The sequence below is a fragment of the Triturus cristatus genome, chromosome 1_2, assembly GCF_964204655.1.
Source record: "Triturus cristatus chromosome 1_2, aTriCri1.1, whole genome shotgun sequence".
In the NCBI taxonomy this organism is placed as follows: Eukaryota; Metazoa; Chordata; class Amphibia; order Caudata; family Salamandridae; genus Triturus; species Triturus cristatus.
In genome coordinates this window covers 88,171,262-88,189,633 of record NC_140580.1, presented here as the reverse complement: position 1 = coordinate 88,189,633, position 18,372 = coordinate 88,171,262, and the positions used below count along the sequence as shown (strand labels likewise).

General features: G+C 45.6%; 1 protein-coding gene across 1 annotated transcript in view; it reads left to right on the top strand.

The window, feature by feature from the left end:
* The window catches only part of LOC146866855 (prostate stem cell antigen-like), a 105,293-nt gene that overhangs the window by 21,004 nt on the left and 65,917 nt on the right, over positions 1-18,372 (top strand). The window contains exon 2 of the mRNA XM_085614588.1: positions 6,323-6,439. Within this exon, the coding sequence (XP_085470714.1) occupies positions 6,323-6,439 (117 nt within the window). The remainder of the gene's footprint in view (positions 1-6,322; positions 6,440-18,372) is intronic.

The window sequence follows — 18,372 nt, the reverse complement described above, 5'->3', positions numbered from 1 at the left end:
CCATTGTGTAACAGATTTTGATGCATAGCACGATCCATTGTGAGATATCCGTTTCTGCACAGCCTTCACTGTCTGGGCTTCGGCATACCCCATGAAGAGTTGATCGTCTGCCTGGAATTTATTTGTACAGTCAAGGTAGCACAACATGCTCTTTTTGGGTCCAGCCGGTGGAGTCACACTTTTTTAGCGGGATGAGGCAGAACGTCAAAGGTAGGCAGGGTGATAGACTGGCCTACATGGAATGGGGTCACCACCTTTGGTAAGAAGGATGCTCGAGTCCAAAGGACCAGCTTGCCTGGGTACAACGTAACATAAGGAGAGTGCGCCAATAGCACCGGTAACTCACTAACTTTCCTGGTAGATGTTATTGCCTCAAGAAAGGGTGTCTTGATGGTAAGTAGTCTGACTGGACAGTTATGGAATGGCTCGAAGGGAGTGGCCATCGGATAGGTAAGAACCAGGTTAAGGTCCCATTGAGGCATAATGAAGGGGATTGTAGGAAACATATGTTGAAGACCCTTCAGAAACCTATTTACAATAGGGGACAAGAAAAGTGACGGCTGAACTGGCAACCGCAGATATGCTGATATGACAGACAAATAACCCTTCAAAGTGCCCAATGCAAAGCCCTCCTGGGCCAAGACGAGAAGAAACAAGAAAACCTTTAATAGAGGAGCAGATAGGGGGTCAACCTGTTTTTCTGTACACCATGCCCTAAATTTGCCCCAACAGAAGGTGCATACTGTCTTGGTGGATGAACGCGTGGCTGTCAAAATGACATCACAGCCTTGGGCGAGGGTCAAAGGCTGTCAACTGTTGCCACTCAATCTCTATGCATGAAGGTGGAGCATGGACCAGTTCAGGTGTAAGACCCTCCGTTGCTGCTCAGACAGAAGATCCACCAGAAGGTACATCCTAATCGGAGGACCGATGGACATCCTTAACATCTCGGGACACCAAACTCTCTGGGGCAGATTTACAAGCCCCTTGTGCCACTTTTGCATAACTTTCAACATGAGAAAAGTGATGCAAAAGTGGCGCAAGGGGCTTGTAAATCTGCCCCTCGATGCCCAATCAGATGCCACAAGAAAGACTTGAGCCCGGTCATTCCTGATCTTTCTAGAGGCAGGAGTGGTATTGGCGGAAAGGCATATATGATACCTGAGCTCCACTCTAGATGAAAAGCATTTCTGAGAGAGAGAGATGCCTCGGAACCTTCAGCGCGCAAAACTGCTGACATTGTGCGTGCTCCATGGTGGTGAACAGTTCTAACCAAGGCTCTCCCCACTTGGAAGAGACCTTGGCCCACCTCCAGATGGAGACACCACTTGTGATCCGCTAGGCATCGGCGGCAGAGTTTGCCCACCCTGGCATTGAGAAAGCCCGCCATGTGTTGAACTACCAGGGCTATGCCCTGACGTTCCAGTCACGTCCAGAGATGCAGGGCCTCTTGACAGAGGGGCCACGACCCCAAGCCGCCCTTTGGCAGTATGCGTCCTGCAAGTCCAACGCTACCATCCAGCCTCCCGGGCCCAGACAGGACTGAGCAAGCATGAGCATTTTTAATTTCTCTTTCTTCAGGAAGAAATTGAGAGAGCCGAAGTCTAGGATAGGACAAAAGCCTCTGTCCTTTTTGGGCAGCAGAAAGTAGTGGGAAGCACAACCATATACTACCTCTGATGCCGGTACCCTCTCTAATGCTCCCTTCACCAGGAGAGCTGCCACTTCCTGACGAATAAGGATTTGTGAGCCTCTTCCATCCTGTCGCAAGTAGGTGGCATGGTTGAAGGGGAAGTCACAAAGTGAGTGAGTAGCCCATTTGGAAAATCTGTAGAACCCAGCAGTTGGATGTTATTGGCCTCCAGTGGTGCAGATGATAGTGTATCCTGCCTCTTCCCACTGGATTCCCATGATTGTCAGAAGGCAAACTAAAGGGGCTTGTAGGTTGTGGCTTGCGAGGTGGGTGGTCTGGGCAGACCTCTGGCTAACTGGCACACAGGGTCTGTGGGTACTGCATCCTCAGCCATGCAAGGGTTGGGAAGCCTGCTAGCCATGTTGACTGGGCAGGTAGAGATGCGGCTCGAAGCCCCTTCCGTGAAAGGCAGACTGGGGTTGGCGAGGGTCCATGGGTAGGCCCAAGGACCTGGCCGTAGCCCTGCTGTCCTAGCACTCCTGTGCCAAGTCCGCCTTTTGTTCAAAGAGATGGGAGCCAATGAAGAGCATGTCCATGAGCAAGGCCTGGACATCCCCCGAAAAGCCAGTGGTTCTTAACCAGGAGTGGTGCCGAAGTCCCACTGACAATGAAATCGCTCTCTCCAGAGAGTCAATTGTATCCAGCCCACATCGAATAGTGAACGTAGCTGCATCTCTCCTGTCAGCAATTACTTGTGAGAGTATGGCTCAGGCCTCCTCTGACACCATAGGAAGCACCTGCGCAACTGAGTCCCAGAATGTATGGGAGTATTGGCTCAAAAGGCACCCTCTTCCCAAAGGTATCCAGCCTCTTGGATTTCCTATCCTGTGGAGTGCTAGGGATTGTGCCAGGATTTACTCTGGAAGTGGAGGCTTGGATCACCAAGCTATCCGGGGTGGAGTGCTGGGTGAGGAAACTGGGGTTCCCTGTGGTGGTGCGATGATGGTGGGCAATTGTCCTATGCACAGGAGCCCCGGTGCAGGGCTTGGACCAGGCCCAAAGTAGGATATCTGTGAAGGTGTTGTTAAAAGGGAGAAGCAGTTCAGATTAGGTGACTCCCAGTTGAAGCAACTCAGTCAGGATGTTCCTTTTGACAGCCATGGAGGGCAGTTGAAGATCTCAGCTGCCCTCCTCACCACCACTGCAAATAAGACACCCTCCTCCATAGCCATGGTAGGGGGAGAGCCCAGACAGTCACTTGGTGAGATGTCGAGGCTGCTGGCATCTGCAAGATCCTCATACTAGGTGTCCTCAGTGTAATCTAATGGCTGTCATTCATAAGGGTCCAGAGAACTCTTCCATTCATCCCCAATTCTAGAGCCACAGGAGTAAGGCAATGGTTCCGATCTGGGGGATCTGCCCCGGTTGACGTCTGGTGATTCAGCACCGGCTCCATGTCAGTCAGGGAGCCAGGGGCATTGGATCGGGCATCGTGGAAAGTAAAGGTGGTATAACCGACGCCGCTCCAGACCTATCCGCAGATCCAAGGGTCCCAAATGCACCTAAGGGTGAACCCACAGGGGAAAGACCAGTAGGGGCCCCTCCTAATCCGTAGGGGCCCCTCCTAAGCCAGAGGGGCCCCTAGATGATCCAGTTGGGATGGGTCGCCCAAATATAAGGTGCATGTCGTCATAGAATTGACATAGTTGAGTATGGGTCACTCTGGCTCCCGGAAATTCTGAGAGGCGCGGAGATGGCACAGGCCCAGCCTCTACTGCTGAGCAAGGCCTAGAATTCTGATGCTCTCTCTTCTTGTCGGATGACTTCGACAAACGGGGAGAAGTCAAAGACCTCGTCAACTTCTTACTCTTATGGGACTTACCCGATTTCCCCGAAAATTTCGGCTGTGACGACGACCACCTGAAGTGGCTCAGCGACCTATCTTGGGACCTTTCTCTTGACTGAGATTGTTGCAGCGTCGCATGTTAAGCTTGAGGGACTGCTCCTTCAAGGCCTTGGGATGCATGGCGCTGCAACCTGCGCAGGTCGTCATGCCATGATTGCACTCCAGGCACCAGAGACATACCACATGTGGGTCTGTCACAACAATCTGCCAGTGAAAGCTGCCACATGGCTTGAAACTAGCTCTCCTAGTTGACATACCTGGCACACCAGGAGACAAGCTCACACAAATAAAGACTGGAGGTAGCTCTTCTCCGGATCTGCTTTGACTAGCGTGGAAATAAAAGAACTGACGTCAGTCCGATAGGTTGGTGCCTATAAAGGTCCCACACACTTCACTTCCGGCATGGATGACGCTGATGCCCTGTGGAGCAGAACGCCACCTACTGGCGCACAGGGGTACTGCTCACAAACAAATTCTGAATCCAGTCGGATGCCTTGGGATAATTCTAAGGTAAGGAATCTGGACTAGAAGTCTCTATCAGAATGTTTGTGTCACTAGTCTTCCGAAAAGGGGCATATACCTTCACCCCTTGAGAAAGCACTGTGCATGACTTAGCCGAATAGCTAGAGGGCCTGAGTATTATACAGAGTGGGAGGGAAAAAGAAGATTATAATTATTGCTTTGTATGTAACAATCCTATTTTCTAAGGACTTGTTTGACAATCAACGTTTTCAAAGTGATTTTTCCTCCTTATATTGATCAGTGTTTTTTTCTTTCCCTGTCATTTAGTTGTTAAAAAACACATCTTTGGGCATTTGCATTGCCCTGCGATTCGTGTTCGCTAACTCCGATACATAATTTGACTTTTTGATGTGAATTTTAGGAAGAACTTTATGTAAATCATATTGAAATATAAAGAATAACAAGCTGTAACATATCAGACTTTTCTACCCACCATAGCAACAATCCATCTACGTTTATTGGTGACTGATTCTAGAACAATTCTCTAGGGGAGATGCTACAAGTCCTTCTATCATTAATGCCCTGGTACCTGGGTATCCCTGTTGGGATGAAATCGAATGTAAACCTTTCTCCTATGGGCAAAATATTTCCCTTGCTGTAACTGGTGAAGATGGGACCAGAACACTGACAGACAAAGTTGAGTTTAATCCATGTGAGTCTACACTGCTCTCTTGTAGGCACACATGGATCTGTGCTGCTGCTTCGTACGCTCATGCAAGTATGGTTTGCTTCCTATTAAACTCCTGCAACTCGCCACTCCTCCTTCCTCAAGGGCTAGTGCCTACCCTGCTCCCTCATATGCACAAGAACAGCTGCCCTTCTGCCTCATAGACACAGCTGAGTCTGCCCTGCAGCCTTGTGCCCTAGATGGGTCTATATTGTTCCATTGTAGGACGACGTGAGCTTTTACTGCTATTTATGTATCAAAGCCAGTGTGTGATCCTCCTTTCTTTGTAGGCCAAAGGGGCAATGACCTGGGAACAGTCCAGTCTCCATGAATCCCAAGGGGCCTTCTTCTCAGGAAATTAAGGTCATTAGCGTGGCATAACGACTGCACTCCTAAGTATGAGATGTAAGCCTCAAGAACAACAAATATTTGTCTTTCAGAAGGGTGGGGTTTCACTTATTTCTAGAACAGTGTAGGAATACCCGCACCAGTGAAGATTAGTTAGCTTTTGTAAGGTCCTGACGAATTGCCATAGATCCTTAGGGACTGGGAGGGCATGAAACATGTTGACTAACTACTGACTAAAAAAACCATCAAGTGAGAATACGAGGAACATCATCCTCCTATATATTCCCCATTTTGTTTTTTATCTTCAACATAGACCCCGAGAACAAATAAACTCGAGCTAAGGGTTCTATAGTTAATTTTAATCTGCCCAACACCTCACCAATCTTCCTAGACAGACTTCAATGTCCACCACACATTTGAGGCACTTTATTTGCACACCAGCAACACTAAAGTCTACAATAAAATATCCATGGCAAAGAGCTCCCCAGAAGAGCCCGTTGGACGTTGTAGCGCCAGCCCAACGAGGACCACAGTCTGATGATGAAGCATGCCACCTTTCAGTGGGTGAGGACTTGCGCTCCATGTTACCAGTGACCTCCTGGGGTTTACATACCTAATTTAGTATCAAGGACCTTTTTTAGCAGAACGATATACCTTCTTAATATTGATATTACTTGGGAGAGTGTGTACTGGACCGGAATGTCTCTCATTCCTCTTCGTTTAAAAATAGTATTGTCTCCTCCAAGCACAAGCAAGTCTACCTGTTCTCTTGTAATCCATCCCAATGCGAATCTGTACTGCTCTCACAGGCCAGGTATGTCAACGCTGCATAACTCCCTACCATGGGCATAGGTGAGTCTGCGCTGACCCATTATTGGCCAGGTAAATCAAGGTGCGCCTTTGCTGGTCGTGATAGTCTTCTCATCTCTGGAACATAGCAGTGCCTAGTGATCATACCGAATCACTGAAAAGTGTCTGGAATTGTATCCTTTAATCCCCTAATGCATGTAGTGGTCGTGTGACCAGAAAAAAGTGCCAGTGTGTTGTGGTCCTTAACCCTGAAACATTGCTTTGCATGGAGGACCACAGAAATGTGGCTTTGCTTGGTGGTTCCCTCACCTAAGAAATGGGGGTTGTACCTGGTGATCTAGTCACCACTGAAGTGGGGCTGTGGGTGGTGGTTGTACTATGACAATAAGTGTACTTGCCTGTGCCACTTTGAAAATTCGCCTTTGATCCCCAACAGGAGAAGCTCTGCAGTGCTTCACCTGCGCTGGCTCCAATGATGAGGACTGTAACCGCCAGGGACCCCAGCAGTGCCCCAGCTACTCCGATGCCTGCGTCACCCTGCGCGGACAAGCCAGTGAGTACCTGAATGTCTAAACAATGGTTGGGCAACGTGCAATATTTGCGATATGGTAGTATTGTTTCTCTGTCAATGATTGAATAAATAGACATTTATAGTACTTGAGCACCAAGCGATCAGAAAGAATGGGCTTTGAGGGTTTATATCTGATGGCCTCATATCTTGCCTCAGTGTGGTTCCACAGTTAATGCTCTGCTTCCTTTTGGGTGAATTTGGGTTCGGATGCATTTGTGGGTTCGGTCGAGGGTTTGAAGGTGGTAGGGGTGTTGAAGGGAATGCAGTGCAGTAGCTGTTTGAGCCTTGGCCAATGGACCCCAGTGCTTCTATCCTCTTAGTAGCACACCTGCATTGCTCTTGCACATTTGAGGGAGGAGATCTGATTTTTGGACAGACCGCAGTAAATGACGATTGCAGTAGGTCACAGTGGCCTTCTGTAAGTGAAGAAATGTGTTCGGACGATTGGACAGCTGGCAGTGCACTTGTTGCTGAGACACAGTAGTTCATATGTGCTTTATTTGGGTTTTAGGAAGAGTCCGGTTATTAGCGCCTGTTATTGATTTTACTTGTTGATGATGCACCATGGATAGCTGAATGCCAGTAGTGTAGGTGTTTGTAAAGAAATAAGGGAACCTGTAAGTCAGAAGGGATCTAGGGTATGCATAGCATTATAAGGAACAACGGTTCCCTCAGGAAGGGTATATGAACACAATAGGGCACAGATCTACAATGAGCCCTGTGATGGTGCTCTCCAATGGAGATACAGTACATTTATTGAATATAAAACAATTGAAGAACACACACAAACAATTATATACAGAATTATGTGGGTCAAAGGTTGAAAGTAATTAGATTTCCAAACCTCAGGCATTAAAAGTACAAGGTGACTTAGTGAAGGAATACAAATATCAGACCGTCACAATTAAGCAAGCATCTTTTGCTCCATAAGAATTCAAGTAAGGCAGTTTGGAGTAAAGATGCAACTGTCGACGACATTTCAATCCCCACTAGAATGGGGGGATCATCATCAGGACATAAGATATAATGCCTGAGTGATAGCCTATACATAGGATGGGGGAGAAAAAAGAAAGGAGGAAAAGGCGGGAAGAAAGGGAGAAAGAAGCAGTTTATGAGTACTTCACAATGAGTACACATGGACAATAACCAATGTGTAGTGCTTGACTACCTATAATAGGGGTGAAGACACAAGGAGCTAAGTGCCACTACGTCGCGCCGGTTGGAAGACATGGCAGAGTTGGAAATTAAAATTGTAATTATAGTAGTGCCCATATGATGAACAGCGTTGTGACGTTGGCGGCTGAGGTTCGCGACATGCATGTAAGTGAAAGTGAAGCCAGCGGAACAACTGACCTGTGCGAAATTCATGGTCATGTGGGGGAGAGAGGGTTTGAAGTAGCAATTGCTACATTGGGCGGCTGCTGCAAGGTAAAGGACCGGAGAAATGGGGTGATTAATCGTTGCAAGCCAGTCTGGAAGGAAAAGGAAATTAAGTTGAACCCAGTGAGTCATGGGAAGACAATGTGGTGAGTCCGCCAGGTGACCGCAGTGTTCAACTTACTGTAGAGTAGTGATGAGTGGTGAGGATGGGTTCAATTCGCCCTGGTAGGTGTATCCTGAATAGGACCCCCGATCAGGATACAAACATAATGGGTCTATGGAAGAAATTAGGAGTAATCAGACAGGACTGCCGCATGAAGGTGTGGGGGCCGACAGCAAGGTTGAGGAGGTCAGCGAAGGGTCTTACAGTGAAAGCGCAATGGCGTGATGAAAGGACAATGGAGCAGTTAAGAGTTGGCGGTGAGGAAGAGGACAAAGTCCACCTTGGTGGTATTCTCCTGAATCAGAGCCCCGATCAGGGCTGTGAACGAAAAGCCTATAGGAGAGAATAAAATTAATCAAAATCAAGCGGGGGAGACAGGCCGACATTCCAGGTAAAGTGGTTAATGGTGGAGCTTACCATTAATGCGCGATGGCGTGAAGAAAATAGTTCCCGCATCCACCAGAGTCCGGTTAGACGCCAGACAAGGGAAGTCAATGTGTGTGTCACTGTGTTCGGTGTATGGAACAGTGAAGCAAGTTACCACTGCGCATGACCGGGTTGACCCGCGAAACACTGGGATGCATAAGTGGAAATTAATTGAAGAGTAAGGATGGGGGCCATGTTAAGGAGGTATCCGTCAGATTGAGATGGAACTGAAAGCGAACCAGTGTGGGTCGCGCATATGTGTATAAAAGTGAGGGGCTAAAATCATGAATGGCAGTTGCCAAGAGCTGAGAGATCGGGTGGATAGACAAATTGAGAGAATTGTGAGCAAAATGTGATTCACACAGAAGAAGTGACAAAGTACATAAGACAGTTGATGCAGCAATTAAGGTCACATAAGAAGGGCATATAAGTGGTCCCATAAGCAGGGCATATAAGAGGTCCCCATTATAAGTATAATGTTATTGGTAAACATAATAATTCTGGCCACGTAATGTAGGCCTAAGAGCAATGCCTGTTATACAGTGTGAATTAACATTTGTACAATTAAATAACGAGAGCGCGAAGGGAAAATATGAGTGTCAAGCATGTTTGTAAGATAATACATCAATAAGTAGAACAACCACCAAGAATTGCCAAGCTAGCAATGGAAACATCTGATACTAACACAATTGACAAGATACATTAGTAGCAGTAAGAATTTAAGCAAGAGGATATCAAAGGGCGTCATTGAAGCATTGGGATACTTAATGATTTAGATTAGAGTAGTCCAGTCCTCAGTTTTGTTGCGTCCAGTGTGCAAGCTATTGGTGCGTAAAATCCATTTCAGTTACTCCTTGTTTAGGATGGTGCTGAAGCCTGTGTTCCGTGATGGTGGTTTAATCATGCTGATGACTTGCCATTTTAGGTCATCCTCCGTGGGTTCATGGTCTGTGAAGTGGTCTTCTAGAGGAGCGTTTGGTGTTTTTCATCTGAGACGGCTTTGATGCTGGCAGATCCGGATTCTGATCTTTTGAGTTGTCTGGCCTATATAGATCAAGTTACAGGGACAGAGGATCGCTTATACAACATTGGCAGTGTTACAATTTGCAAAGTGGTTCAATGTTACTGCAATATTTCTGTAGGCAAACTCTTTGCTTTCGATGGTTAATTGACAGACACTGCAGCCCCCACATTTAAAATGACCCAGCACCGGCATAAGTCCCCACAAGTCTGTGAGAGTTTGAATCGATTTTTTTGGGGGGAGGGATGCTGTGACCAAATGATCTTTGATATTTTTATTCTTACGGAAGGCGAGCAATGGTTGCTCTAAAGCCAAATCACCTGCATCAAGATCAAAAGAAAGCCAAACAGAAGGAGCATGTCGTGACTCACTGAAGTTGGCTGGAGAATAAGAAGGTGAATCCGAGAGGGCGAAGACCAACATGTCTGCTTTGAAAGAGCAGGAGCTGATGGTTAATAGCTAATGTCATCATGCTGAGGATGTACGCATTACACGCACCTGTGAGCAGCCTCAGAGGTGCTGTCACACACTTTAAGGACTGATGTTTCAGGTGCAGCCCAAGAGCGAGAGACTGGGATGCTGTGGATGTGGCATGTATGATGACATTGTAGAATGAGTTGGGAGTTTGGGAAGATAAGATGTATCATAGGAACGCTTCTTTAACTAGTGTTTACCGGTTTTATATAGAACACAAAATATCCTACAAATGAGAGTAGACAGCGCTGACAACTTATTTATTATGTTTCATCCTACTAACCTTCTGAGCAAAGATCATCCACCAGACTACAAGTTTCAATCTCAAATGCAATATATGGTTCACATGTTACTCAAGTAAGAGAGGTGATGATGAACAACAAGAATCATTGTGCGTATCCTAGGTCAATTTCATCCAACATGGAGTTAGTCATCTCTCTATAGTCAAACAGATCTTCCTGCTAACCTCAGGCATATGAATAAGCCATTGGCAAGGAACAAACTGTTATCCAAATGTTGTCCCAGATGTTCAGATCCACTGTGAAAGCAACATGGCTTCACCTTCACCTTTGCCCTGCCACACCACTCACCGTAATGTCTACTGGGACCGTGAGTACTGTGGATGGTGTTACAAAAGGAAGAAGGTTGCGATTAGAGAAAAAGAGTGTAAGACACATTCTTCAATGGGCAGCGGGCCTGATCAATTAGCTTCAGGGAAAGGAATGCCCCGTTTGTTGCTTCCTCCATTACTGCTATAAGACGAACACATAGGACCTGATCCCTAACAGATATCAGTAAGCACAGAACAATAGCATACATTCACCAAAGTTCATAAAGTACCTTTCCATTTTCTCTGAAGGTCTTCACCTCTGTTGTTGTGGGACTCTCCTGTTTATAAAACAGCTAGTCCTATGGATTCCTGTTGACTGCACAGCAATCCTATAGTGTACGTATACCAAAGATTTCTGCTTGTTATTTGGGGAACCGTCTGAGAATAGGATTGTAGAATAGAATAATCCAAGTCGGATCAACAGCCTTGCACTCAAAAGAATGATCTGCAAACTCATAGTTACCTCCAGTGTGGTTGTACTGGGGAGAAAGAGTTAGAAGCTGTTTCACGTCAAGTGTCTATAGTTTTACGCAAGCGCTGCTGTATCAAAAGTTCTGCCATCATGTGGTGAACTGGAAAGTAAGCAGAAGCGTCCACAGGCTCTAATGGTATTTCTTACACTGACCTGCAGCAAGTAATGATGTAGAAGCTGCACAAATGTGGATTCCAAGCTTCTTGCAGCCTTTTCACAGGTTAGATTCTGGAAACTGGGTAAAGGGGAATGCACTGAGTCCAGTTTATACCGAATTGCACCCAAACATGGCTGCCAAGTCTTACGAGTGCTAGAACTTCCTGAACTATCTCGCAAAAGCTCTGGAAGAATCACAGATGAGAGTAAGAAGCCCAAGGATCTAGAATTGTTCTTGTGTGACATGGAGGGCCACATGCTAAATTCTTTAGGAGACAAGGCAGGCAACAGAATCAGTGTGGAATGATCCTAGGACTCAAACAGGTCAACGGTCTTCAGGGGAATCAAGGGTCAAACACATAATGAGACATCCCAAGCCCAAAGATACCCCCTCAGTGGTTCAGACTACTATAATGGGGGGTGTAAAGTGACTGAGCGAGCATAGATAGGACGACATGAGCCCAGCATATCATGGCAGCCATTCCCTTGCATGTCCTCACCACCATTCAATCAAAGGGCCAGCGATCAGCAGCCAACTGACCATTATACATCTTTTCGCTAAGTTAAATAGGATATTCCCTTTTTTCTGCCTAGTGTTAAAGCCAGTGCATAGCGTCTCAGCGAGAGGGTCACAATACTTCCCACTGCTTTTCTCAGGTCATCTATTATATTCCTTTAACAGTTTATTATAATATAGCTTCTCCAATAGGATATGACCAAGATCGCTCCCCTAAGGTGACATCTCAGCTGAGGTATATATTATTTAATATCAATGGGATAAGTATACCCTATGCGGTGTATTAAATTGTGTAAGACAAATTCTGACATTGCTACTTTATTAAAGACTATTATGTTGTCCTAGTCATCATCTGCTATTTGTGCACCAACATCTCTTTCCCACTTCGCCCAAAACTGCGGTAGAGTCAAAAAACAATAATTTAAGAGTGCTCTGTAGGCCAACACTGTACCCCAAATTAACATTTAGCCTCTCCAAATGTTAAAAACTTTCTTCATTATATAAATCTTCCATCATCCAACATCCACCTGTAGTCTTTCTTCACACTCACCTAACAGCTAATATTGTGAAATGGACAAGACCTCATATTTCAATGTTTGCCACAAATGAGACTTGTTTCACCATGCTCTTCACTAACCAGACCCAAACCAAGGACATCAGAGAGACCAAATGTGGCTCTGATGGGCCAGCCATCTGGGCAACATCCAGCCAACATCCATACTTTACAATCAAGGAGCTCGTGCAGCCACAGAGGCAAATGTTGTGAACTGAACCGCCAGGTAGTAACATCTGAAGCCAGGAAGGGCACGTTTTTCTTTGTCAAGTGGCATTTTAAGAGTGCTCAGCTTAATCCTGAGACTGCAGAGGCCCATAACAAACATGTTAATATATGTTCAAAGTCTTCGAAAATTTCTCCTGGCAGGAGTCACATCACCCTCTGAAAGATATAGTGACAGCTTGGTAGTTTAACCATCTGGTGCCACTCTTCAAATCAGTGACAGTGTGAGCCTCATCGAGAAAAGAGTCTAACATTGCATGCCCTCCGGGATCGACCTAGTGTTGAGAGTCATTTTGCGACAGCAGCAATGGGTGATATGAATTACTTAGTATTTCAGGGTTATAGGTTGCCATACCATTCTTAGTTCTGGCAACGAGTCCAAATTACAATGGACGAGTGCCCCTAAAGGAAACAACCCTTACATAGCCTAATTGTTCCAGACATCTGGTACTTCGACAATCTCACTGAGCAGTGGAACAATATTAGGCCCTGCTCTCTCAGAGTCCTTCAGGTATACAAGAGTGTCATCTGAGTACAATTGCACTGAGTAGGGCTGTGACAATGACCTTTTTTAAGATTACTTCAATTTTGTTAGGTGAGAAATAAATGTTATTTAATAGAACCATATGACGCATTTCGCAACCCATGGTCAAACAACCAGATTATATAAGCAATGTTGAATGGTGTTAGAAATGGGGTTTCCAGTTGGCAGAGGTATGCACCCTGCCCAAGTAGGGGCCCACATTCCAGTCAGAGTAAGAGTAGTACGCACTAACACTTTACCTGTGCTTACCCTCTGGTAGCTGGGCACAGAGCAGCCAGGGTCAACTAAAGACACAAAGTGTAAAGTATTTGTGCACACACACACACACACACACACACACAGTAACACAGTGAAAACACCACAAAAGTACTCCACACTTGTTTAGAAAAATAAGCAAAATGTATCTGAGTAAAACAAGACCACAAAGACATAAATACAAAGTACATAACTCAAGATATGAATTTTTAAATATTAAATCAAAAATGCAGTGCTTAGAAGTCTATAGCTCCCACTGGGGCTATAATGTCATGCTCAGTACCTTGGCGGCATCAAAAACCAAAGACGCAGCATTGGAAACCAAGGACACATCATTGGGACCAAAGACGTGGCGTCGCGCAGTGGAAGTGAAGCGCCGCGGTTGCAGGTGAGAAGTTGGTTCCTTAAGGCGGTGCAGAGTCGTTGAAACTTTGGGCGCTCTGGGACGATGCGTTGCACAAAGGAGGCGATGTGTTGGATGCGGGTGCAAGACCTTGGTTCCAAAAGGTAATGTGGCATCAAGGTGGCATTGATGTTCAGAGGGCGCTGCTGGAATTCCTCGTTGTCAGATTCGAACTGCGGGCCGAAGGTGCTGCGTCATTCAGGAATCACACAGGGGATGCATCGGAGTTGAAAAGTGCCCCACAGACTTTGGTGGCGTGGTGTGAAGATTCACGCTGCAGCAGTTCATCGGAGGTGCTGCGGCAAGGTCAGGGCTGCATTGAAGTCGCGTTGTGGAGTGGCACACCCGGCGAGCAGTGTCCATGGCTTTGGTGCAGGCAGCAGCGATTTCGCAGAAAGGCGCCAGTTCTGACAGACGCTCGGCATTGATCTTCTTAGTTTGCAGCACTAAATTCACCTCCAAGGGCCCAGGACTGGATTTGGTACCACCTGGCAAGTCAGGACTCACAGCAGAGGAGCCCAGGTGCTGGTTCCAAGAGGCAGGTGAAGTCTGTGATGTCCCTGATACTTCAGTAACAGGATGCAAGCTCAGTCAAGCCTTGGAGAACCTTTAAAAAGCAGGATGCAGAGAGTAAAGTCCAGTCCTATCACTCCCAGGCAAGAAGCAGCAGGGCAACACAGCAAAGCAAGCAGCAAAGTGGCAGTCCCTCCAGGCACCACAGCAGATCTTCTTCCTGACAGAATGTCCTCAGTCCAGAAGTGTTCTGAGTATATGTTGTCAGAGGTCAGTACTTTTACCCATTTCAGTCTTTGAAGTAGGAAGACTTCAAAGAAAGGTATTTGTAGTACACAAGACCCTGCCCTTCCTGTCCCTGGCTCCGAACACACTACAGGGTGGTATGCAGCTCTTTGTGTGGGAACAGGCACAGCTCTTTTCAGGTGCAAGTGTCAACTCCTCCCACCACTCTTGCTCAGGACGACCCATCAGCTTGGCGATGGGCAAGCAGGATATGTAGGGCACACCTCCGCTCCCATTGTGTGTGACTGTCTAGAACGAATTAAAAAAGCCCAGCTGTCACCCTGACCCAGACATGTATTCAAGGTACAGGCAGAGGAACAGAATGGTGAAAGTAAGAAAATGACAACTTTCTAAAAGTGGCATTTTCAGACCTGCAATTTAAAAACCAAGGTCCCGAAAAGATGTGTTTTTAAATTGTGAGTCCGGAGACACCAAACTCCAATTTTCTATCTGCTCCCAATTGGAAAATACACTTGTAAAGTGTTAGAAGGCAGCTATGGGAGAGATAGGCCTTGTTGTAGTGAAAATCTAATTTTGCAGTTTCTCACTACCAACACATGTAAAACTCAAGAGTACATGTCCTACCTTTTAAATACACTGCACCCTGACCATGGGGATATATAGGCCTACCTTAGGGATGCCTTATATATACTAAAAGGAAAGGTTGGGACATGGCAAGTAGGTGAACTTGCCAGGTCGACATGGCAGTTTAAAACTGCACACACAGGATCTGCAGTGGCAGGCCTGAGACAGGTTTGAAGGGCCACTAATGTGAGTAGCACAATCAGTGCTGCAGGCTCACTAGTAGCATTTTATTTACAGGCCCTCGGTACATGTAGTGCACTGCACTAAGGACATAGTAGTAAATGAAATAAGCCAATCATGGAGACCACTCAGCAGGCATGGCAAACATACCTGAGTTTCAAAAGGTAATGAAGCGCTACGATTAAGATTTTTAGCTGTATATTTTTGACAAAAACAGATGGTTATTGTGAGACCCATTTGGAAAATGGTTGTAAGCAAGGGGTCTTATGGTGCAAGAAACTGAATAATGACGGAAGTGCAGGTCTCTATGAAAGCAAACAAACCAACTACGGGGCAGGAATAAAACCTAATATTGTGAATACAGTGAAAGGCTCCGGCAGCTATAAGGGACTGGAAAGCTAAGCTCCCTTGCAAAGTAAAAGCAACTTGAGCGCAGGAATATGAAATTAGAAATGCAGGTCAGTTCTTGCACCTAGAAAATGGCTAGTGTAAGGTTAGTATAGTAACCTATCTGGAAAATACAGAAACACAGAATAAGGGACAAAATATTTAACATGTGAATATAAATACCATTCCAAGAGACTGAAGGAGCTGAATCAAGTGTTTTCTGCAATGCCACACTGGAAATCACACCAACTCAAATGCTAGATCCTAGAAAAAAACAGGGAGCACGTTAGACACGAAACAAACATACAAACACAGACGGCAACAGTTAGGAGAGTGGAATAACTACTTAGGGTGGACTAAGTGCTGCAGAAAAGATTTCACAAGAAACAAACATTGGCAAAGCCAATCAGTCTGGATTTTCACATAGCTACAGTACCTCAAGTAATTACTAGATATGCTTTTTGAGTTAAAAGCAACAGCCCAAAGTCTTTAACAAGGTTGCAGCCCTTCAAAACCTAACTCGAAGTCCCTCGAAAGTCAGAAGAAATTGCTTAACAAGTCTGTCACAAAGCTGCAATAGCTCAAGTGTTACTAAATGTCCCTCTCGTGTCAGATGCAACTTCTTCAAATGTCCTTCACAAAGTTGAAGGGGTGTGGCTTCAATATAAAAATGAACATATACAGTTTTGTTACTGTAATAAATTGTGCTTGCTTTCCGTAGCATGAGTATGCCGATGCCAGTATATGCTGATGAAGCAATATTGCAACTTTCAATGAATGTCTAAAACTTGTGAAGACAATCTAGTAAGGGATTAGCAGTTGCTGGTTAAGTCGCGTGCCTTCAAAAGTATTGTTCGGAACTGTTTCTTGGCACTATGTTTGTGTCCCAGTAAAATGCCCACTGCCTTTTTCTATGAGCTGTGGTAGGACACAGCAAAATGCAAACCAACAGATAAAGATATTTGGTGAAAGGGCCTTTTGTTCAGAGGTCCCTCTCAAGTCAGATGCAAAATCACTGAAATTCTTTCATGAACCAGCAGTTCCACAAGTCATTAACAGAGACCCCTCTCGGCTCTGAGGCAAACGCACTGGCATTCCTTCATGAACCTGCAGTTCCACAAGACAAGTCAATACTAGAGTTCCTTCTCAAGTCAGATGCAAATGCTTCAAGTGACCTTTGCCAAGCTGAGAGGTGTGGTTTTAACATATACATTTGCTTACACAATTTTCTTATTTAAATGATTTGTGCTTGTTAAATTAATTTGCCAGATCTAGTTCAGAATAATGAGTCAAAATTACGGATGTTAATAAACTTTTTTTTGTTTTTTTTTAATAGAAGTGTTGACACCCTACTATATGTAGGAACTAGCATTCACTGTTAAATACAAGTGCCTTTAAGTAACTAATTGTGGCTGTTTATGTTTATGGGTGTGTGAAAAAATGTTGTACTCAAGCATTTTAAAGTGAGTGCATTCAATGGTAGAGTGTGGGGAGTCGGCATTATCTGAGCAACAATAGAACAATTTAACAGATACAGATGGTTGACTAAAAGTTCTTATATATTTTTATAATTGTTTTGTAAATATCGGGCTGTTAGCTTGTACTGGAAGTCATTAATAAATGTAAAAACTTCAAACTCATTCTTGAGAAACTGGCTTTCAGGCCAATTCCTTATATTAAAGCATACTGCCTGTGGTGTCAATGTCAGTGGAGCAACACAATCGATAACGATACTTGATGAAAGGTTCTTGCATAATTTGCTCCTGCCTGGATCCTTAACCCGAGGTAGGTGGCGCGTAATATCGGCGGAGCCAACCGACGGGTAATGCCACACAAAGGAAAAAGTTATCCATGCCCTCAGGAGGTGCCAAAGTGGGATTTATTACATAAGGTTACGCGTTTCGCCAGACACAGCAGCATTACTAACTGGAGGTCTCTTTGAGTCAGATGCAAAAGCACTGAAATCCTATCATGACGCTTCAGATTCTCATGTCCCTATTAGAGGTCCCTTTCGAGTCCGATACAAAATCTTCAAAATTGTTTCACAGTCACAATACTCAAAGGGGGATATTCTCAAGAACGTGTGATAACCACTGCAAAATTAGCTTAACACAACTCTGCATATCGCAGTCTATCGTGGGAAAATAACACTGTGTCAACGTGGCATTCTCAAGCCGGCGGCACCATGCGATAGTCCCAAAATAACGCGTCAAATGACCGAGCTAAAATCAACGCGACTCTGCAAAAATGCGAAACACCAACGCGAAAAAAGTTGCAATGCCCCAAATCGCGATACAAAAATCAGCGACAACCAGTGACAGGCCTGCAATTCCCACGTGTCATGCGGGAAAATGCACTATAAAAGCAAAAAAATAAACACACCAAATCAAACTGCGTAGCACCATGGATGCACCCGGACCGAGTGCAGAGGACAACCCCAACCCCACAAGCCCCACGGAGGACCAGCCAGGAACCCCGTGTTCGGGGAATGGCAAGGAGAAGAGGAAGACGGGGTTCAGTCCGCAGGAAGACCGGATCATCATCACGGAGGTGAGAACACTACCAACAACTGTTCGTCCCCTCCACTGCGACATTGGCAACACAAACGGAAAAATGGCAGTCCATCATCACCAACGTGAATGCAGACGGAGTGTCGAGGAGGTTAATGGAGGTGGTCAAGAGGCGCTGACATGAAGTGCACAGCCAAACCAAGGAGAAACTTGCTGCCAACAGGAAGGCAGCAAAGGCGACTGGAGGTGGGAGTCC